Source organism: Sarcophilus harrisii, chromosome 3, assembly GCF_902635505.1.
Source record: "Sarcophilus harrisii chromosome 3, mSarHar1.11, whole genome shotgun sequence".
Lineage (NCBI taxonomy): Eukaryota > Metazoa > Chordata > Mammalia > Dasyuromorphia > Dasyuridae > Sarcophilus > Sarcophilus harrisii.
Genome location: NC_045428.1, coordinates 312,347,756 through 312,370,761, shown reverse-complemented (window position 1 = coordinate 312,370,761; position 23,006 = coordinate 312,347,756). Strand labels below are relative to the sequence as shown.

At 36.5% G+C, this 23,006-nt stretch overlaps 1 protein-coding gene across 1 annotated transcript in view; it reads left to right on the top strand.

Annotated features, from left to right (window-relative positions):
• The first annotated feature begins 4,464 nt into the window (after positions 1–4,464).
• RBP1 (retinol binding protein 1) overlaps positions 4,465–23,006 on the top strand; it is a 36,685-nt gene continuing 18,143 nt past the window's right edge. The window contains exons 1-2 of the mRNA XM_031959822.1: positions 4,465–4,912; positions 5,568–5,746. Of these exons, the coding sequence (XP_031815682.1) occupies positions 4,840–4,912; positions 5,568–5,746 (252 nt within the window). The 5' untranslated portion in view covers positions 4,465–4,839. The remainder of the gene's footprint in view (positions 4,913–5,567; positions 5,747–23,006) is intronic.

Genomic DNA, 23,006 nt, shown 5'->3' with positions numbered 1-23,006 from the left:
TGCTGGGTGCTACTATATTTCCTTTCCTTCTCAAATCATTTTAGGAGGACAACTAACTGCTTTGCCTTTTGTTTATTTCTACAGAGATATTCTATCTTTTTTTGTGTAGGAAATTTGAAGAACCGAAAGTTTTCTGATCTACGCTACCATTTTCCCAGAATCCTCTCAACAAATCTTTTCTTACATAAAATGGGAAAGTTGAGAATCCATATTTGGTTGTACACCCCCCATTGGCTTACATTTCTGTGAAGATTCAGAGCTTCCTCCATACTCAAGCTGCCTCCATTGGCCTCCATTACTTGATTATAAAGAATACACTCCAATAAATAAATTAAAATATGGAAGTTTTGTGCTTGAATTATTTCTTATTATTATATTATTATACTTCATTATTAATTAATTAATGAAGTAATGGCAAAAACATACAGGTAGGAGATGAAATGATGTATACAAGGAATAGCAAGTCAGGTGATTTGACTAAAATGTAAAGTGTGTGAAAGGGGGTAACATATAATTAGCCCAGAAAAGTAGGCTGAAGTTAGATTGTAAAGGACTTTAAATGTCAAACAAAGAGGTTTGTATTTTATCCTCAAGAAATAGAAAATTATAGGAGATTTTTTCCTCCTGTGAGGGAGAACATGGTCTGACCTGTGTTTTTAAGAATATTAATTTGGCAATTATGTGACATTTGATTGGGAGAGGGGAAATATTAGCAAAAGGAAGCTCCATTGGTCCTCTATTACAGTATTGTAGGAGAGGAAATAGGGTCCTGAAGTAGTATGATGGGCATGTCAATGGAAAGCAGAGGATGGATGGAACAGATGATGTGGAGGTAATATTAAGAACCCTTAGCAACAGATTATATGAGAAGGTTGAAGGAGAGGGAAGATTTGAAGATGAATCTTGAGTTTGCAGACTTGGTTGACATGAGCCTTGGCCTCTTAGCCCATGCAAAGGAGTAACAATGGGGAAGGATTTAAATCCCAGGCAGGCAAGCTAGGATGGAGGCTTACTTCTCTTTAAGCTTGGCACATATTTCCCTTTCAGGACACTCTGAGTGGACAACTTATTTCATCTGGCTACTAATGGCTATTAAGTCTGGGAAAAAATTATGGGTGCCCTTGTTGGGGCTCAACATATGGTCAGTATTTCAGCTTCACTGGACAAGAAGAGATAGCTTGAACCAAAGAGACCTACTATACTGGCTCAGATCATTAGAACAGGTCTTAGCAGAAGATATAAGGGGTCAAATAAGTTAAGCAATTGGAATTAAGCTGATCTATCAGTGGATAGCAGGTAGGACATAGCATCTAGAACCAAACATGAAGGAATCAGGTGGAAAAGCAGCAGGCAACAAGAATTTAGCCACATGGTTCAATGTTCAAACTAAAGCCTCTGAGAGAATAAATGTGGAAAGGGTTATGCCAGACTGATAAAAATTAAAGCAGAGACTCAGGCATGGATAAATGAGATTCCAATAGATTTGCAATGATTGTTTTTAATTTGTAGAATAATTTCTAGAATCAGTTGGTACATACATGAAAAGAAATGATAGTAGTAATCAACATTTATGTCATACTTCAATATTTCTAAAGTGCTTTATGAATATCTTATTTGGTCTTCAACACAAACCTGTGAGGCAGATATTGTTAGTATTACCATTTTACAAATGAGGAAATTAAGGCAAAAATTTATTAAATAACTTGACCAAACTTACCCAGCTAAAAAGCAGGTCTCTAACTCATGACTCCAGGACCAGACCCTCTATGTGCTATACCAAACTTTTCCCCATAGTTATAGGAAAGAACCAGCAGAGAAGCCAATTTGTTATTGAGCTCTACTATCTATAGTTCCACATAAGTCTTATAGGATTCATCTTGGGTCATGTCCAATTTGCATCATAAACATCAACATTATTAATATATGATTATAAATGTTAAGTATTCATTACTTCTTTAGTGTGCTAAATTCTCCTGACACAGATTATAACCCCTCTTTGATTTAATCTGAACTCTGTAAGGATTTCTATGACCAGCATAGTCCAACACCCCCTGTGGCCAATCTGGTGATAAGTCTCATTGCTTTGCTAGTCTGGTCCTTAAGCAATAGATATACATTGAATAGCCAAACTGTAATGCAATCCTTTCCAGCTTGGTTGGTGTCATCATAGTTTTGTGATCTACTGTCATTACCTCTGAGAACCCAGGGTCACCTATGCACCATAATGAAAAATGTATGATTTTGAATCAATACAATCAATGATTTTGAAGATAATTTCTATTTATGAAGACTCTTCTAGTTTGCAAAACACTTTTTTTGATTTGTTTTACAAACAACCTTGAAATCGAGAGGAGGAATTTGCTTTCTTTTATCCTCACTGCTTAGGACAGTGCTTCATATAGAATAAGTGCTTAATAAATGCTTGCTGATTTGAGGAAACTGGTTTGGAGATGTTAAATCACTTGGCCTGATTATGTTGCTAGTCAGGGACAGATCTTTGGGTTTCAAGTTATGTTCTTTCTAGTACACTATGGCATTTTAATTGATAAACACTTATTAAGCACTTACTATGTCACACACTGTGCTATGGAGATGGGAGGGAGAGAGAGAGGCAAGGAGGAGAGAAAGAAAGGAGGAGAAGGAGGGAAAGAGAGGGAAGGAAAGACAAAAGAGTGGGCCTGTGAGAAGCATGTCATTGAATGAGAGAGATAACAAGCAAACAGATATACAAATAAACTACGTATAGGATGAATAAAAATTAATGAATGAAGTTAAGGCATGAAAATTAAGAAGGGTTAGAAAGGCATCCTATAGAAGATAGGATTTTAGTTAAGACTTAAAGAAATTAGAGGGAAAGATAAGGAGTAGGAGAGCATTCCAGGCATGAGGGATAATCAGAGAAAATGCCTGCAGATAAGAGATGGAATGTTTTATCCATGAAACAAGCAGTCTGGAGGCCACTAGATAGATCAGAAAGTACATGTTGGGGACTAAGGTGTAAGAAGACTGGAAAAGTAGAAGGGGCCTACGTTATGAAGGGCTTTGAATGACAAGCAGAACATCATCCTCACCAACCTTTTGCTAATGTTATTCCCTCACTTAGAATACCCATTCCTCTTGCATACACTCCCCTCCCTGGAACTCCCTTTATTATCAAATAATGGAAGTGGACTAAACTCTCCCTGATTTTCTTTTTAGCCCTGACAGTCTATCATTTTAAAGATAAAGATAGAAGAAAGAAGAGGAGAAATCTGAAAAGACAGGAAGAGGAGAGAGAGAAGTGCCACTAAATTGTGCTTTGGAGCTGAAAGCCTTATAAATGAGATAGTTGGCCTTTAATGAAAAAGAAAATCAACTCATATCAACATTGCTATTTCTCTGGTAGCAGACAGATATTGTAAAGTATCCCAGAGACAGGGTTAATGGAGCTATAAACCTCAGAGTGGATGGAGAGGCCGGATGTATATGTGTCTGTGCAGGCTCACATGAACTGTGAAGTCAGCAAAGTCAGCCTTCGCGGATGTTCTGTCTCTGAGTCTTCCCCTTTGCCTTGCCCTGGAGCTGCTCACCCTCTAAATTCTTCTAACTCAAGCCTGCCAGAGTGCCTACACCCACACCAAGCGGTTAGCAAAAATTGTCCCTACTTGATCTTCTCTTCCTCCCAGCAGACTTTGGAGTGGGAAAGTTGAAAGTAAGAGTTCATATTCAGGTTTGAGGAAGCAGCAAGGTTTAGGGGAAAAGATGCTGAATTTGCATTTCAAAGCACCTGAGTTCAAACTCATGGCTCATCTATGACAGCTCAAGTATGACAGCTCATCTATGACACTTCACAAGTCCAGTCCTGAGTCAACGGTAAAATGCAAGTGTCAGGCTACATGACCTCGATCATTTGTCGATAATAGATTGTTCTGTCCAGACTCTGGTTAAATGCCTTAATCCACAGGAATGAAGCTCTTTTGGTGGTATTTCAAGATAGGGAAGGATCTCGGTTTTTTGTTTTTTTTTCAGATCACACCACGTAGATTACTCTGCTTCACTCTTCGCAGCAAGATCTTGTCTACCAGCTCACCATAAGAAAAGACTTAAAATTCTCCTCTTATCTGACAAAAAAATGACTAGCAACCTACAGCCAACCTCTATTACTGAGTCTCACAAAAGGCTGCGAATTGCCTCTTTCTCTAATAACAAAGATTTCCCCTCCCCCTTTTCTTCCAACCAATCAATGGATGGGTTTTTCTGAAAGCCCTAGTATTATGATTTAAGAATAGTCTAAAAAGCACTGGAAATTATATGAATCATTCAACACCAACTGTATCTACAGTTTTTACTGGATCTGGGTTTTTCCAGCTAGAACTAATAAAAGACCCTTTTTACATTCTACTTCTTTCTTGGCCTCGGCGCCCCGCCCCCTTCCCTTTTTTTTCTTTACTGGGAAATGTAATTGAAGCAAGCCACACTGAGGTTGCCAAAGCACCCCTGGGCAAATTGGGCCGGGCATCTCGATCCCCTTCTCCGCCCCTTCCCCTATTAAGGAGGGAGGAGCAACTCCATTAAAAAGGTTGGTGGCTAACCAGTGACTGATCTTCTCTCTTTGTGTGGGAGGTTTAAATCAAGCTGTCGTCTCATTAAAAAGCCAAAGGAGACCGCTTTGTTAGGGGATTAAATGGTAGCATTTGAGCAGTAATCGGATTAGAGGAACTTGCAACTCGAGTGCAGGCCCTTGGAGACCTGATAAAAGCTAGGCTGAGCCGCGTCCCGCCTGCCACATCCCAGAGAAACCAAGCTGCGGGGAACAAACCCTTTCTGATCTTAGGCATCTGCAGTTTGCTGACACCTGAAATGCCGGCCGATTTCAATGGTTACTGGAAAATGCTGAGCAATGAGAATTTCGAGGAGTATCTGAAAGCCTTGGGTAAGATAGTTCGCCTGCTATTTTGTTAATAATCAAAGAGCCACTTAGGGTGAATCTGCGCGGAATTGTCGGGCGAGCTCGCAACAGTGTATTGGCCCGAAACACAATCTTTTGTTGAACAGAACACAGTCCGGTGGAAAAAAAGTAACTCGTAAGTCTGCTGCTCGAGATGATACAGCAGCATTTTTAAAGTTTGCTTCTCCCTGGGTTAGAACACAAGGGAGCCCGGGAACTGAGATTTGCAAAGACAGCAGAAACCAAATTTGCAGCAAGGTCTTGGGGTTAGGTCTTTTGTGCTGCAGATTTGAAGAGAAATTAAATTTTATTGGGGTTAATTAGTGATAAATATTTGAATGCATGCCCGAGGAGATTGGTAATTTCATTAGGAAAAGTGAGTCCGAATTTTTTGTTTGTTTGTAAACTTTGTTAATGCTCTTAGGAAATATTGCTGTTGTAACTTTTGGAGGTAGTTTAAAAATGAAAAACAAAACAAAACAAAACAAAACACCTTAAATTATCCAATACCCATGAGGAACTCTCAGTGCGCTTTCACTTTATGTTAGTTCACCTCTGGGCTTCCAGGAAAGCTTATTGAAAGTGTTCTTTTAAACTCTTCCTCTCCCCTTCTGTTCTCCTCTTGCCACCCCCGTTGTAGATGTCAATGTGGCTATTAGAAAAATCGCCACCTTACTCAAACCGGACAAAGAGATCGTCCAGAATGGCGACCATATGATCATACGTACTCTGAGCACTTTCAGGAACTACATCATGGAATTCGACGTGGGGCAGGAGTTTGAGGAGGATCTGTCTGGCGTGGACGACCGAAAGTGCATGGTGAGAAGGAGACTTTCTCGGATCCAGGATCCAATTGTTTGCCTCAGATTGCTTTGAATTGCAAGGGCTTGGATTTGAGTTCAGAGTCGGTGGGAGGGAGTGTTTACTGAGATGCTCTCTTCCTGCTCTGCTTTGAAAAGGGCACCCTCCCAGGCCTCTTCTCCCATCCCTATATTCTTGCTTGTATTTTCTTTCAAAATCTACCGATTTAACACCAAACCCCGCTACAATTGCTAGAACTTTTTGTTTTTAATAGCCTTCAGTTAAAATTAAGTCACTCTTTTGAATTTGCTTTCAGTATAAAATAAACCACATTAATTTAGGCGAAGGAAAAACAAAAGATACCGTCAAAAAATCTTTTCAGAAATAAGCCTCAATACAGTAATGATCCTCACTTCAACCCCTACCGATTCCGAGCCCTCCTTGTTTTTGTGGCTCCTTGCCTTACCCCCTCCGCCTACTAGGGAAGGAGGGGGGAGGCGTGTGGGAGGGCTGGCGGTGAACTCCTACCCCGAGGCACCCTTCCCCATAAACCCTCAAAGCCACTAAACATTCTTGACTTTGGTGCCAAACAAACTCCTCCTTCCCTCCCTCTCTCCACTGGCTGTCTGGAAATCAGTGACCATTAGGACACCAATTAGTGGCGGTAACAGAGACCAGAAGGCCACATTCAGAGTTCAAGGCTGGATGCTGACTGTTTCCCGCGGTCATTCAGGGGTCAGAATGCTTTCCTCCCATTAACTCCCACGACCTCTGGAAACCAGTCTGTTAATTCTTGTGAACCCCAGCCTGGGCAGCCTGTAGACTAGGAGGATAAGAGTCCAAGGCCAGCATCTTTTCACTGTTGGCTTCTAAAATAAACAGGAAGTGTAAGGTCCCTTCTGGCCAAAAAGACATTAATATGTATTAAGTACTGTGAAGATTTTTCTCTAAATAACTTTGAGGTGCCCTAAAAAGTATGCTGGATTTGAAGTTGGGTTCAAATCCTAGCTCTATCATTTACTGCTTATATAACCTTCAAAAAGTGAATTAAGTTTTTTTGGGCCTCAGCTCTCTCATTTAAAAAATGAAAGGATTAGACAATATGATTTCTAACTTCCAGCTATGGTCTTTTTCTAAAGCTGCCTCTTCAGTTGGGACACATGATAGGAGGAAAACTATTGTTGAGAACAAGCAAAATTTCAGTGCTCTTTTGATCTCCTGTGAGAGCAGTAATAATGGAAAAGAAGCTGGGGGCTTTGTATCTTTATATTTGCCATAAAATCTGCCATTTTAATTAGAAAGTGGACTAATACTGTTTTTATTCCTTTCTCTTTTTCTCTCTCTTTCCCCTCAAAACTGTAACAATATTTTACTCCATATTTTGATGTTCTCATCACTTTGTCTACTAAGTTATCCTGTGCCCTTCCATGTATCATATGGAGATCCACTCAGTGCTTTAGAAGCCTTTTTCTATATCTCTTCATATTTCATAAATACACACTCAGGCTGTTCATTTGTTAGCCTTGACTAGTTATGTCTGTCCTTGCTGTCTTTTTATCTACTTCTTGCATGTTAATGTACACAGTCCTATTGACATCCAGTGGATTTTTCACCATTATCTATTGAGTTACCTTAAATCGATTCTCAAAAGATCATGATGTTCCATGATTCTTAATTTCATCAAGTCACCAAAAGAATATTGATGTTGAAAATAAGGACTTTCAATCAAGGAGTCCATGGAATTATTACAGCACTGTATAATTTCCCAAATCCCTTTGCTTCTGGACCCAGCTCATTCTTTGTGTGCAGTGTCTGTCCAAGATATATGTCCTGATAGACTAAGTCATGGGCTGCCCATTTGATTGCAAGCTATAATCTGGAAAATACATGTATTCTCTGTTCAGTGACTTTCTCCACCTTGATTGTTCTGCTGTGGAGATTTCTTTTGAATAGCTATGAATGTCAGATGAAACTCATTAGGACTGAGAGACTTGATTCGATGAGAACAATGCTTTTCCTTAAAAAAAAAAAAAAAAAAAAAAAAAACAATGTCAGTCAATCAGTCAAACACTTAAGTGTTCTCTAGGTCAGGCACTATGCTAAATTCTGGGGATACAAATAAATTTAAAAGCCAATTTATGCTTTCAAGGAATTGACAATCTAATGTATGAGGCAATCTGGAAATGAGGAATTTGCTATGTGCAAAGCAAGCTACATATAGGAAAAACTGGAAATAATGGACAGAGGGAAGACACCAGAATTAAGAGAGATTAGAAGATGTTTTTGATGAATGCAAAGATTTTAATTTAAACTTGAAGAAAGTCTGGGAAGCCAGAATATAGAAGTTCTTTGAAACAAAGAATGATAGCACTACTGAGTATTTTATTAACTCTCTATTTAATAGGTGACAGAGGTATATAGAAGATGATCTTCCTTAAAGGAGTTCCCAAACTAATTGAGGATTTTTGAAATGATTTTATATATTTTTATATATTTGAAATGATTACAAAATAATACCAGACATATTTATGTAATTAAGAGCTTAATTGTGCACCGTAGACATTTAGAGAAGAGGACAACAATTAGGGCTAGCATAATTGAGGCAAGACTTCAGGGAGCATGTAGTATCTGATCTGGCCTAGAAAGATCTTAGAGAAGGGGTTTTAGGGCTGTCCAGACAGTTATATTGTGATGAGGAAATAAAATGGAAAGCTACATTTGGAACATTGTAGAGATAAGGTTAAGTTATTCTGGATTTCTTGGAAAGTTAAACAGAGTAAAGAGCTCTTCCTTGAGGCAAAGAGAGTTTTAGGCCACTCTACTATAGTCTAATATGTTTACCTTATTTTAGGAAGGATGTTAAACTGAAAGAGTACCCAGAAGAAGGCAACCCAAACTTTGAGGAATCTTGAACTTATCTGATAGAAAAATTGCTTGAAGAAACTAAAGGTATTTTTTTAGCTTGGATGAGAAAACACTTAGTGGGAACATTATAGCTGACTTCCATACAACAAACACTCTTAAGCACTTGCTCTTTGCAATGTACCATATGGAACAAGGATTTGATTTGTTTTTTCTTGGCCCCAAAGGGAAGAACTAGTCCCAATAGATAGAAGATAATTTCAGTACCACACAAGGAAAAGCTACCTAACAATGGGAGCTGTCCAGAAGTGGAACTGGGATGCCACTGGAGGGTTACATTCAGTAGTGCTCTTCAAGTAAAGATTTCATTCTCATTGACTAGGGATGTTATAGAGGCAAGTGCTGTTACTGGCATGGGTTGAATTGCACAGGTGACTTCCTGAAACTCTTCCCACTTTTGTCCTGTGAGGCAGAAATGAGAGTTTGTCTTGATGAATGGAGGAGCAATGGGAATAAAGAGGAAGAGGAAAGATAGAATGTTACTATCTTTAAATAAACAATAGTGAATATTAATCCATTAGCATCTTTTTTATAGCTTTTTTTTTTATTTTATCTCCCAACCAGATGTATAAATTTTTCTAGAACACTTTTGGTGCAAAGGTTACTTAATATAAATTTTAAAAGTGACAATTACCCAAGGGCCATTCCCATTTTTTCATTAATTTGTTAAGTGTCTATACCATATACACAAGGCATACTGCTAGGCATTGGACATGTAAATATAAAAATGACACAATATAGTTCTGGCCTTCAAGGAGCTTATTTCCTACTAGATTTGGGAATATGATAAGGAAAAGATGCTATACAGACATGAGTTAAGTATGATATCAGCAATACAGATATCATACTTAACTCATGTCTTAAGAAAATCTGAAGACAGAACATTGTATTACAAATGATTTGCAAAATTTTAATTAGATTTTAAAAAACAAGAACTTATGACTCTAATGTCCCAGACTGTTATCCACTTAGGTCTGTATAGCTATTAAATACTCAACAAACACTTGAAGTTGAATAAAAGGATGCTATGAGAAATTTTATGATTGTATTTATTGTGGCCTCAAGAATCTCCTGTTTGCCCATAATTTGACAAATAGGAAAAGATCAACCTGGCTGCTTTTTGCTCAGGGCTTGTCTAGGTAAAAATTACAATGGATGCAAAAGGAGCAGGCTGAGGAAGAACAGACTAAGAGCTTAAATCTAGGCTCTACAAATGAGATGATCCTGAAAACCACCAGAAGGAGGAATTTGCATGAAAACTGAATAGGGATCAGAATGTGAACATAGGCTTGAGATTATGAGGAGGTCTGGACAAGCAAGTGCTCTGAATGAATTGGACTTGCCTCTGATACAGATTTTAGCTTTGTATCTGATTTTCCCTTTTCACATGTCTGTGGATGGGGCAGACCTAAAAGAGCCAAAGTCAGAGACACTTAACTTAGAGGATTACTTTATAGCACCTTGGGGATGAATGATTTCTCTTAAGAAGGTAAACTTATAAGAGAAAGGAACCAATGCACCTACTCATCCACTGAACTCTGGCACTGTGGGATTAGGGAAGGAACATCAGTGCCTGTCGTGGGGTTAACATTGATTGATTCAGAAGCAAAATTTTGGAATTTTGTCCTATCCTTAATTTAGACTTGTTGATATTAAGAGAATAATCTCTGAGCTCTTGACAGGATGTCTATAGCTACCCCTTTGAATATAATTTCATATCCACCTGCTTAAATTGCCCTAGCTTTGAGTGGAAAGAGTATTATTCTGTTAGAAGTAGTAAATTTAGAATCTGGGTCCAGATCTTGGTGGTAGTCTATATTACCTGTGTATTTTCTGATAAATGACTTCCCTAGTCTTAGATGATTTCATGGGTCTCTTCTAGCTCCACATCCAATTAATTCCCTTAGCAATATTTTGTATCAATTAGAAAGTGGGCTTCTCTCAGTTAATGCCTCTTGGCTATATATAAAATATTGGAAGGAAGGTATCCACATAGAAGTATGCTAGAGGCAGCTAGTTAAATTAAATTGCCATAGTTAAATTTTTAGTGTGAGTATTTATACCTTGGAAATCAGCAAACACCACAAAGTAGGGTCTGATTTACTTTATTGTTGATTGTCCAGACCAGAGGTGTCAAATAAGCAACTAGTAACATTCTGAACCAGATTAAAATATAATTGGGAACTTAATGAAATAAATAAGACCAGAACACAGATTTTGTTAACATATGGTTTTCTAAGTCAATGTGCTGCTGAAAGGACCTTTATGTACAATTTAATGGCCCAGTTTCTGTTTGAAACTCTATATTTAAGGAAAGGGAGAAAATATTAATAATGTAGGTTAAATTTAAAAGTGTATCTATCTAATACACATCCCCTCCCCTCTCCTGATAGTTAAGTATTTACTGCTATGTTACTTAGGTTCATGTCTCTCGTGCTGGAGAAACGCTTTTTCAAAAGATGTCTCCCTCCTTTCAATACTTTGGAGTCAAAGAATATTTGGTCTTGGATCTCACTTTGATTCTTATCAATTGAATGAACAGGGGGAAGTCACTCAATTTCTGAGCCTCAGTTTGTTCAAGGCCCAAACACTGGCTTTGGTGTCAGAGGAGCTGTATGAAAATTCAGTATTTTTGTTTGATAACTATGTGACTTTAAGCAAGCTATTAAAATTTCTTGAATCTCAGTGTCTTTATCTGTGAACATCCGGGTCTCTTAAACTCTAGATCTACAATCTGATGACCTAAATCAAACAAAAATGTCTTTAAAATACTAGAGAGTTCTTAAGAAAGAGTAGTGGGCTCCTTTGTTGTGCAATTATTTCAGTCACTTCAGAGTCTTCATAACCCCATTTGGGATTTTCTTGGCAGAGATGCTGAGGTGGTTTGCCATTCCTTCTCCAACTCATTTTACAGATGGGCAAACTGAGGCAAACAGGGCTAAGTGACTTACCTCCTACAGATTTGAACTTCAGGAAGGTGACTCTGACTCCAGCCTTGGTATGCTCTCCACTGTGCCACCTAGTGGACTCTTCTTCCTCAATTATTGCCCAAGAAGAGAGTTGTTTCTCCCTATGATAATATGAATCACTTTACCAGCTTTGCATCAATCTACTTAATGTCTTGGGCATCTTCATTGTGATACTTGAAGTAAAAAAGAGAGAGAAGATGGCCTATTAGTTGGTGTTTATTGATGGAAATATGTGTTTTAAAAAACTGTCATATTTGACTTTCTTTTTTGGACTAAATCTCTAAGGAAGAGGCATCTAACAACATGCAGCCAACAACATTCTGCAGAGCTGCCATACAAAGTTAAAATGGAATTGGTAACTATTTAACAAAATAAGTATAAATATAATAAAACACAATAATACTAATAAATGGTTTTCTAAGTCAATATACAGCCCACAGGGATTCATATATACAATTTAGTAGCCCCCATTTCTATCTGAGTTTGACATTACTGTTCTATGTCCCTCCTGACTCTAAAATCATAATGCTAAATTCCTTCTTAAGGCTTTGATTCTAACATTAGAGGATTATCATTCTTAGGAACAATTTAAGCTTTCATGAGTAATTGATACCTTCCTAGGGTTTTGAAAGGGGGAAGAGAAAAAAGGGGATTGGATAAGTGGGTGAGGCCATAGATTTCTTAAAAATCTGCCTAAGTGTGTTTATTGAATACCCCGCTCATGCCTCAGGGAATCCCTGTCTTCTTTCAAGACTCAGCTCAATTTCTACATGAATCCTTCTCTGTCTTCCCTCTCAAGAGACCTTCCATTCAACTACTCTGTATTTATTTGCATTTATTCTTTTGATATTTATTCTATCTCTCCTTACATATGTATTTGTTGTCTCTACTATTAAAATGTAAGCTTGTAAGCTCCTGGTGAAAAAGGATTATCTCATTCATTGTATTTATGTCTTTAGTTTCTAGCTCAGTGCCTTGGCACATGATAGGTTCTTAAGAAATCCTTGTTTATTGATTGAGATAATACCAACTTGACAGGTTCTGTTAAACTGGAAAGACTTCAGGTACAGAATCAGGAATGGGCATTGAGTGTCTGTCAAAAGAGGACTAATCTGGCTAACTTCAGAACGATATATCACCAAAGGTTGGCCAACAAGTGACAAACTTTTGTGGCCACAGAAACTCCCTATGACCATATATTAAGGAATGATGCCTCTTACTAAATGGGATGTCCACACTTGTAATGACCATGAATTTGCTGATCAAAGGATAGAAGAAATGTGTCAGAGATATTGGAAGAAGTGTGAGGGGTGGGATGGGGGTGGGGGTGGTAGGAGGTGGGTATGTGTGTATATAATAAAGCTGAAATAGCATAGACAGCTGTATGAGGATTCTTTTCCTTTGTTCTATATTTTAGGTGTTTTCCAACCTGGAAAACTCCTATAAATGTTGTAGTGTAGAACTATGTGTTATAATCTAGGCTCTGGGGCAAGAATATTCCATCATATTCATATACCATAATTTATTTAGTCATTTCCCAAATGATGAAAACTTCTTACTTTTAGTAAAAGGTTTCACTATAGCTATTTTTTCTAATACACGTGGTTTTTTTCCTTGTATTTTCAATCTCTGGAGTATTGAGCTCATACTGCTAGCATAAGGTCAGTATAATGATATTTTGAATATAATTCCAAATTGCTTTCTAGACTAATGATTGAATGACTTTACAATTCTACCAGTAATACACTATTGTTTGCTTTCCATCAGTATTTCCAACAATTGTAATTTCCCCTTTTGTTCATCATAACCAATCTGATAGGTGTGAAGTAGAACCTTAGTGTTGTTTTAATTTTAATTTTTTTAATCATTAATGAGCTGGAGCAGTTTTTCATAGTATTGTAGCTTGTGTTTTCTTTTCAGGATCCTGTTTAGATCCTTTAACCTTTTATCTATTGGGGAATGGCTATTAGTTTTACATTTGTATAAATTCCCTACATATTTCGGGCATCAGATTTTTGTCAGAAAATTTTGCTGTAAGAATTTTTTTCCCCAATGAACTTTCCTATCAAATTATCCTATCCACATCATTGGTCTTATTTGTGGGAAGACTTTTTAATTGTATTATAATTGAAATACTTCATTTTAATTCTTGTGATCCTCTGAATTTCTTCACTCTTGAAATTGTAATTGGGAAGAGCATCTCCTTCCCTGTTCCTCGAACTTGGTATAAATATTAATAGCTAAATCATAGCTTATTTTAGTGTACAGTGTGAAGATATGGGTATATGCCTAAATTCTCCTAGACTGCTTTTCAATTTTTGAAAACAGTTTTTATAAAATGTGAGGAGGAAAGAAAGGTACACATTCAGATGCATAGTGACAAAATCTAGAGAGTGAATCATGACCCTTATAAACCCTTCCTAAAAATAGAGGTTCTGGGAAGAACTTGTGTGGTACAGCAAATCCAGAGATATCTCAAATGAAGAATAGAAATATTTATTCTTAGCAATTTGCAAGAAGAGAACATCTCCAGACTGGACTCCAGACCAATCTAGAGAGGTTAATTTCCACAGAGATATGAGTTATATAGTCATGACCACAAGAACAATGCTTGAATGTAACATGAACTTGTTAAATTTTGACTTGATTTTTATGATGGTCAGTTTTACAACTGTTTACCCTATTTCACTTCCCAGATAAATTAAATCTAAATCCACCTTAGTTAATGATTTTATAAGAAACCATATAATCTCCTCACAAAGAGATTTGTTTAGAGGTAAGTAATCCATTAAACTAGGATAACCAAGGAGACTCGGTTTACCTCAGGCTTCCTCAAGAAATAGAGATTACCCAGTTTACAGATTCTTTAGAATGTCTCCAATTCATTAATTAGTTAGCTTCTTCTAAAAATTTAAGTAGAGGTCCAGGAGATCAAATATTTCTACTAGAGGAGCATATCTTTGTTCTCCTTTCCAGAGTCTTAATGATTAACAGACCCTTGAAATTGAGTCTGGAATTATCAAGTGAGAGGTTTAAGTTTTGGGGTTCTTTTCAAAATGGCTTTCTTGGGAAGTCCTCAGTTTCCCATTACACTCAAACTTATTAATGGAAAAGAGTGACTACAGGACAGAAAGAGAAGCCGACTGAAGCATGGTAACAGTCATAAGCATCATATTATCTGCAAAAAAGTGATCTTTTTTCTTCTCTTCTGTCTGTGCTTATTCCTCAGTTTCTTTTCCTTGATTTATTGCTATAGCCAGCATTTCTAGAACTATGTCAAATAATGAAGATGACAATTGATATCCTTGCTTTGCTCCTCACATTATTAGATAGACTTCTAGTGTTCTTTTGTATGTAGTACTGGTTCTAGGTCTTAAAGTAGCACATTAACAAAGAGTCCATTTACTCCTATATTTTCTAGTGCTTTCATTATAAATGATGCTATTCGTTGATATAATTATGTTATTTTCTTTGTTACTAATATGACCTAATGAGTTTTCCTCATATTAAATGAACCCTAGTACAAATCCAACCTGATTATAGTGCATAATATTTTAACATATTGCTACACATTCTTTGCTAATATGATATTTTATATTTTATATCAATATGCCATTCTTTTTTAGATGAAGACATAAGTGTTAATTCTAGAATGGTAAAATTTGGCCCTTCTTGGTGCCTTTTCAGAAAGGTTGAACAATTTCACAGTCCAAAAGGGAGGGGAAGGGATTATGTTGCCTTCTGATCACTCTTTCCTGTTTGGATTTTTCTTCAATCAGATATTGAATAGTGGTTTGAGAGTTGCAGTGACCTTCATTTACATGGAAATAGAGAAAGGCCATGTTTGTGTTAAATAGATGCAGGAATATTTTCTGGTCACAAATATCTTCTTCTGATTTGCAATTTAAAAAATTAAAATGCTGCATTGTTTTAAATTACCATCTAATGTCAATGTTCTGTTTCCATTTAACTGCTAACAAAAACAATAGCTTTTTTGTTTGTTTTGTTTTGAGTTTTTTTAGTGTTAGGAAGAAATTCTTTCAAATCTTATTAATCACTTTTCTTCCCTAAGCTCCTCATGGTTTTTAGCCTATTGCTGAGTGATTTTTCTGTGGGAGGAGAATGAGCCCAAGCCAGAAATTACAGAAATGAAAACAAGAGTTTGTGTCTTGTGGCAGTACCCAAATGCATTTTTCATTTCAATAATAATATTGACTGAGATTCCTGCAATGAACCTTTCTTCCAGCAGACAGTGTTACCGTTTCATCTAATGCTTCATTCATGTGACCTCGTCTGCTTCAGCCTTGTCCTCATACTGACTCTTGTATAGTATTTCATTTGATTTAAAATCCTGTTTACATCATTGTCTTCAGATGCAAACATTCATTTAAGTTTTTCTTTTTTTGTTGTCTTAACAACAACAACAACTTAATTGTTGAATTAACACCTTCTAATGCATATTCTGACTAACTGGATAATTCCCTCACACAGAATGACTCTCTACAATGTTGATTCAGTGACATTAAAAAAAAAAAAAAAAACTACATAAAGAATAATGAAAAAGTGATGAAAATAAAACTCACAATGAGGAAATAAAAATATCTGCTTGGACTATGCTTTCCATAGGGATGTATAGTATAAGTAGAGAGTAGACTGAAATTCATGGGAACTGAGTTTTAACCCAGATTGTCAATAGCTCTGTGTGTTTTGGGGCAAGACATCTCACTTCTCAGGGACTCAGTTTCCTTATCTATAAAAATCAAAGAGTTGAGGGGGAGTTTGGTGCTGTAGTGGATAGAGGACCAGTCCTTGAGTCAGAAATACCTGAGTTTAAATCCAGCCTCAGACACTTGACTCTTACTATCTGTGTGGAGATAGCCTCACTTGAAAAAAGAAAAGAAAAGAAAAGAAAAAAAGAATTGGGCAAGATGAAGTCTCACAATTATAAGATCATAAACTTTAGAAGTGGGAGGGACATTCAAAAGTCACCTAGTCTAACTTTCTCATTTGACAAATGATGATGATGATAACTGGCATTTAATAGTACATTAAAGTTAACAAAGCACTTCCTGTACATCATCTTATTTTATCATTGCAACAGTCCTGTGAGGTCAGTACTATAAGTACATCCATTTTTTTTATTATAGCTTTTTATTTACAAGTTAAATGCATGGGTAATTTTACAGCATTGACAATTGCCAAACCTTTTGTTCCAATTTTTAACCTCCTTCTCCCCACCCTCTCCCCCAGATGGCAGGTTGACCAATACATGTTAAATATGTTAAAGTATAAATTAAATACAATATAAGTATACATGTCCAAATGGTTATTTTGCTGTACAAAAAGAATCAGACTTTGAAATGGTGTTAGATACATCCATTTTGCAGATAAGGTATGAGCAGCTCAAATCAATGAGGTGACTTGTTGATGTAATAATGAAGTGATTTGATGATGATGTTATATAGCATCTTATTTCTATACAGCACAATAAACTTTCAAAGTATTTCACATCTTCTTTCATTTGATCTTATTGATAATTATTAAGTATCAATTGGGTGGTTTAATTTCAATGTCTCATTCCAAATTTGGTGGTTTTCTCGTGATTGAATGAGTACTGTTAGTTTTGTATGGTATTTCCACACCTGACCTTATTTGAGCCTCACAACAATCATCCCTAAAGGAAATGAAAACAGACTCTGCCATCCCCATTTTTAAGATGAGGAAAGATCTAGGTTTGTTTCTGTGCCTTTCCCAAGATTTCATAGCTACTTAAAGGCATTGCTGGTCAAAAACCTTTCTCTTGGCTCTCAGTTTTGTGTTTCTTTTAGAAATATGCATGGAAAAAAATTGACTGAAAGCTGATGGTGGTGTGATTGTGAAGAGAGTAGAGATGTAGCATAGAATTATAGAATGATAGAGCTGGGAGGAGCCTGAGACAGAGAGAAATAACTTGCCCAGTGATAATTGAAAGAGAAACCAGGTGACTTTATTCCCAAGTAGTCTAGTTCTTTGCAATGAACCACAAACATAATATTTGAATATTTGTATAGGGAATAAGTTACACAGAAATGAAAGAACAAAGAGCTAAGAGCAGCATTTTTGAAAATTTTGTATTTTTTTTTTAAACCAGACCACTATCACCACTACCAACAACCTCAAGGAACTAGGATGATTTATTAAATGACCCATTCAAATCTATGTGGAAAAGGGATGACCTCTGCCCTTTCCATTTTTATCCTTTCCATCTCAAATAACACATAGGGAAAGGAAAAGAAAACCAGCATTTATTAAATATCAAATATCTTATTTGGAAGGGAATAAGCAATTATAGAGTACCTACTGTATACCAGGCTTTACAAATATTATTTCATGTAATCATCACAACAATCTTAGGAATGAGGTGATATTATTATCCCTATTTTATAATACTTTTTCCACACAGATTTGATTGGGTCATTTAATAAATTTCTTTGTTCTCTCATTTCTGTGTAACTTATTCCCTATCCAAATGCTGAAGGTTGAGAGAAGGTGTAGACACATAACTAATGGAGAATGTGATTCTTTAGTGTCAAAAATTTGTCTTCTCTTGTTTTTACAAAATAAGAATTAACTTCTTAATTTTATCACAGGCAGGGCAGTTGAAAAGTTGAGTAAGATTTCAGATACGAAGGCTGTGGGGAATTTTTTTTTTTCTTTCTCTAGTCTAGAATTATAGGTCCAGTGTTAGTAGATGAAGATTCATTCACACCTGAAATATGTAAGAAATTCATCGAGTATCTCTTGGCAGTAGAGGTGTGGCCTGCTACTGAATTGGGCACTGTTTGTAATCATTTCGAGGCCAGGGACCATGCCTGCTAGGGACCCCAACCGTAAAATAAAAAATACTTCAGAGAGAGAGATTCATGTATCCAGTCTGACCTCTTATTGAGAAGAGGGTAAATGATTTAGCTAAAGTACCTTGTGTTTAAGATGACCTTCCATCTTTCAATAAAACTTAGAACTGGAAGCCAGGCTTGCCTACCAGGTTTGGTCTTGGCAAAAGCACTTCCTTCCCTCCCCACGATCAATTTATTTATATTGAAAATTCTGCCATAGGAGATTCAATGACTCAAGAAGCTTTTTTTTAAAAAAAGGCAAATATTCCTGCAAGAGATAACACATTAAGCCTTATATTTATTTGTAATTCATTATGAATAAAATTATCAGATCTTTTCCTGAAAATAGCATTTATTGGGGGGAGGGAGGGAAGGAGTATCTATTATGAATGTCTATTAACAAGCATTTATTAATTCATATTATATGCTAGCTGTTGGATATACAAAGACAAAAATGATGGTTTCTGCCCTTAAGGAGCATATCTTCCACTGAGAGAGATAGACATAAAATAAATGCAAGGTTATTATTTAGACTGTGCAATAGTAGTGGGTGAATCAGGAAAGACTTCATTTAGAAGATGGTATTTGAGCTGAACTTTGGGGGTGACTAAGGATGTAGTAGTGAGGAGTAAGTATGTTCAGGAATAAGGGTACAGCCAAAGCATGGAAATAGGAGATGGAAATAGATGAGAGGCAGAAAGAGAACCAGTTGTTCTTAACTTGTAATAAAGAATTCACAAGATGGAGTAATTATAATAAATTTGGAAAAGTGGGTTAAGACCAGGTTGGTCTTTGGGAATTTTACTTTGGCAGCTGTGTGAAGGACAGATTGGAGACAGAAGGAACTGGAGATAAGGGGGCCAATTAATAGTTTATTGAAGTAGTCTAGGACAGGGTTTCTTAAACTTTTTCCACTCATGACCTCTTTTTACTGGAGAAATTTTTATGTGACCCTAGGGTATATAAAGGCTATTTATTTGCTTAATTTATATGTGTAAGTTATATGCTTGTTTATACAGGTATTTATTATATATGCTTATTTATATAAGTATATAAATCAAACATTTATTAATAATAAATCATAATTTTGGCTCCTCCACATTCAGTTATGTGACTATATGGAGATGCAACCCATAGTTTCCAAGGTTTTGGTCTAGATGAAGGGGACCTGATTTTGGATGGTGGCTAATGACTGCTGCTTGTTTGTTTTGGGGTTTTTGGCAAGGCAGTTAGGGTTAAATGACTTGTCCTGGTGACATAGCTAGTAAATATCAAATATCTGTAACTTAACTTGAACTCCGGTCCTAGCTGACTCCAGGGTGAGTGCTTGATCCATTGTGCTGCCCCTAATGACTATTTTATATTTAAGGGCCTTCACAACCTAGTCCTAATCTATTTTTCAAACTACTACCCTTATACATTGTTACAATTTACCAATCTTTCTGTTCCCTGTAGAAAGTATCCATCTCTCATCATTGTTTGCATAGAATTTCCCTCATACTTGGATTATACACTCCTTACCAACACTTCTTAGCTCCTTCAGGTGTCCTTCAAGGAGACTGATTTGAGATAGCAAGATGTCACTAAATGGAGAGACTTAATATCAAAAGAATAGGGACTCTGCAAATCCCAAAGTGCTATATAAAAATGGAACTATCAATAATGAACTATAAAGCACTAAGTATAATGTAAGCTGTTGTTTTTCATGTTGAAGTTACATCTTATATTAGACAGCTGAGGTGTTCTCAGTTGGTGTCAGAGAAGAGGCAGTTCAGTTAATGAAAGGCACAAGGAACTAGGTGACTAAAAACATCTCTTGGAGTCATAAAATCCCTAGCAGGAAAGAACTTCAGAGGGTGTCTGTTCTGACTCATGACACTTTCATGTATTTTCTCACATATCATATTACTATGTAAATTGTTGTCCTAATTCTGTTCATTTCATTCTACATCAGTTCATATAATTCCTCCCAGGTATTTCTGAAATTTTTCTTTCATTATTTCTTATCAGCACAATATCATTAATTACATTCATATACTATAATTTGTTCAGATATTTCTTCATTTGATAGATAAACCCTTAGTTTCCAGGTCTTTGCCACTACAGAAAGAATAGCTATAAATATTATTGTAAATTTGGGCCCTTTTCAATCTTCTTTGACTCTTTGAGGTAGAGGCCTAGTAATGGTATTGCTGGCACAATTTAGTCCCTTTGGTGCACAATTCCAAATCCCTTTAATCCATTTTATTGTCAATTGCCTGTTTTAGAATAAACATTTTCATTGTGTAACCATCTTGCTTCGACTAAACACACTTGATAATAGATATCACTAGTTTCAGGTTCAGTGCCTAAACTCATCCATCTGCCAAACATTTTAATGGACACTTAATAACATCCTTAATTGTATGATATACTCAGTCCCCTAGCATACCCACAGGATGCCATTTATTGTATGCAGGAGGCAATAATGGCCTCTGGAAGGAATCTCTCTTTGGCAGCAGAGGTGAATGGCACTGAGTCTTGGTGGGTTTTTTTTTCTTCTGAAACACTGTGCCAGCTCAGCTTCTCTAGAGGAAGCTTTTTATTGCTTTATTTATTTTTTTCACTTGGCAAAAGGAAAAAAAAATCTAAGACTTCATTGGAAGAAAACTTTTTCTGAGGAAACAGTCCATTTGAGGTACAGTTTTCCAAGGCTTACTTCATTTTCCTCTGCTTTTGGTTGTCCTGGGCTTCTCCTGGCTGCTCAATCACCCTCTCATACTCCTAATTCAGGGTGGCCTTGATGTGTTTCACTTCCACTTATTTCAGGTGTTTTCCTCCACTCTCAATCATTGATCTCTGCACATTGATCATGTCTGTCTTTTTCTTCACCCTTTGAGCACAGATTTCAGAAGTAATTGATTTCAAATGTTGAAGATTGACCCTGTACGATAGCAGCTCACCTCTATTACCCAGGTCTGAACTTTCTGTTGCAAAATGCTTGCCTGGCAAGAGGCCTGATGACCACTGTGGCAGTAGCAAAGCCTTCTGCTAGGTGGGAAATGTGTCCTCTACCTTTCACAATCCACATCAAAAGTGAATCAATTAATCTGAACTGAGAAGCACTGGGAAAGAAGAATGGTCACTGACTGAACCATTGGAACTTGGCTTATAGCTGTAAAGCTTGCTAATGGGTCTCCCTTTCTCCCCAGAAAGAGCATTTGACCAAGTCCCTTTAGGAACTTATTTGTGCTATGAGATCCGGTAACAATTCTGCTGTGAATAATAATGATGATGATGTAAATAAATAAACTAACAATAATAAACATTAATATAATACTTTAAGATTTGCAATGTGTTTTATAAACATTATTTTATTCTCACAACAATACTAGAAAACTATTATTATTCCCATTTTTATAGATGAGGAAGAGTCAGGTCAGGAAAGAAAGGGAGCTACCATTTATTAAGCACCTACTAAATATTTTTGTGTCATTTATCTCAACATATGAACATTCCTTGGAGAATTTCTATTTTGACAGAAATCAAAGCCCACAGACAAAGAGGATCAACCTCCATCTTTGGAATTTCACAAACCAATTGGCTTCCAGGAAGAAGTTATAGTGGTGATAGTGGTCATGGATGTAATGATAGAAATGATATAGCAGGAGAAGGAATACAGTGATAATCACTACACTGAGCATACCTGAAGAGACTGATTTGAGGAGATAAAACACACCCTTCTCTAATGGGCTGTAAGACCATTAGATCCAGTAAAGAACACTGGTGGAAACAAGTATACAGAGGCTGCCAGCCAGAAATCATCTCTCCTTCTCCCATCTCTTTTATGTATTTCTCATGTCACTGTAACATACTTATGTTTATACTTAACTTTTTTTTCTTTCTCCCCTTCCTGCAGACTAGATGTAAAGTTCTTTGAGGAGGGGAACTGTGACCATTAATAGATAATGAATGAATTGAATGGATTAGAATCAAAGGAGGAGGAACCCCTGACAACTCATTTACATTTCAAATACCCTTTAGATAGTAGAATTAAAACTTCATCCATTACATTAATTTGTTGTCAGGAACTAATATGGAATTTTGTTAAATGCAAGATTTTTTCAGCTGTTGAGTAGAAGAAATTGAAATGATACTTGCATATGTGTATGTATGTATAGTATATATGTTTTATATATCTAAGAGTGTGTTTATATGTGTTTATATATGAATGTATTTATATTCACATTTACACACCACGTTCTGTCAGGTCCTCTCAAACTAAGAAATGATTCAGATACAGACCTGGTAAGATTTCTCCATCATCTGAGAATGTCAAGCAAAATTTAGTCCATAAAATCAGATTTAGATCTGAAACAGACCTTAGATGTCATCTAGTCCAGCCATCATTTTACAGATAAGGAAACTGAGGCCCAGAGAGATTAAAAACATTAGCCTAAAGTCATTATTACTGTATGGTATATATTTAAAAAGTGATTATTGTCTGAGTAACGTCTAAGCTAAGGTATATTG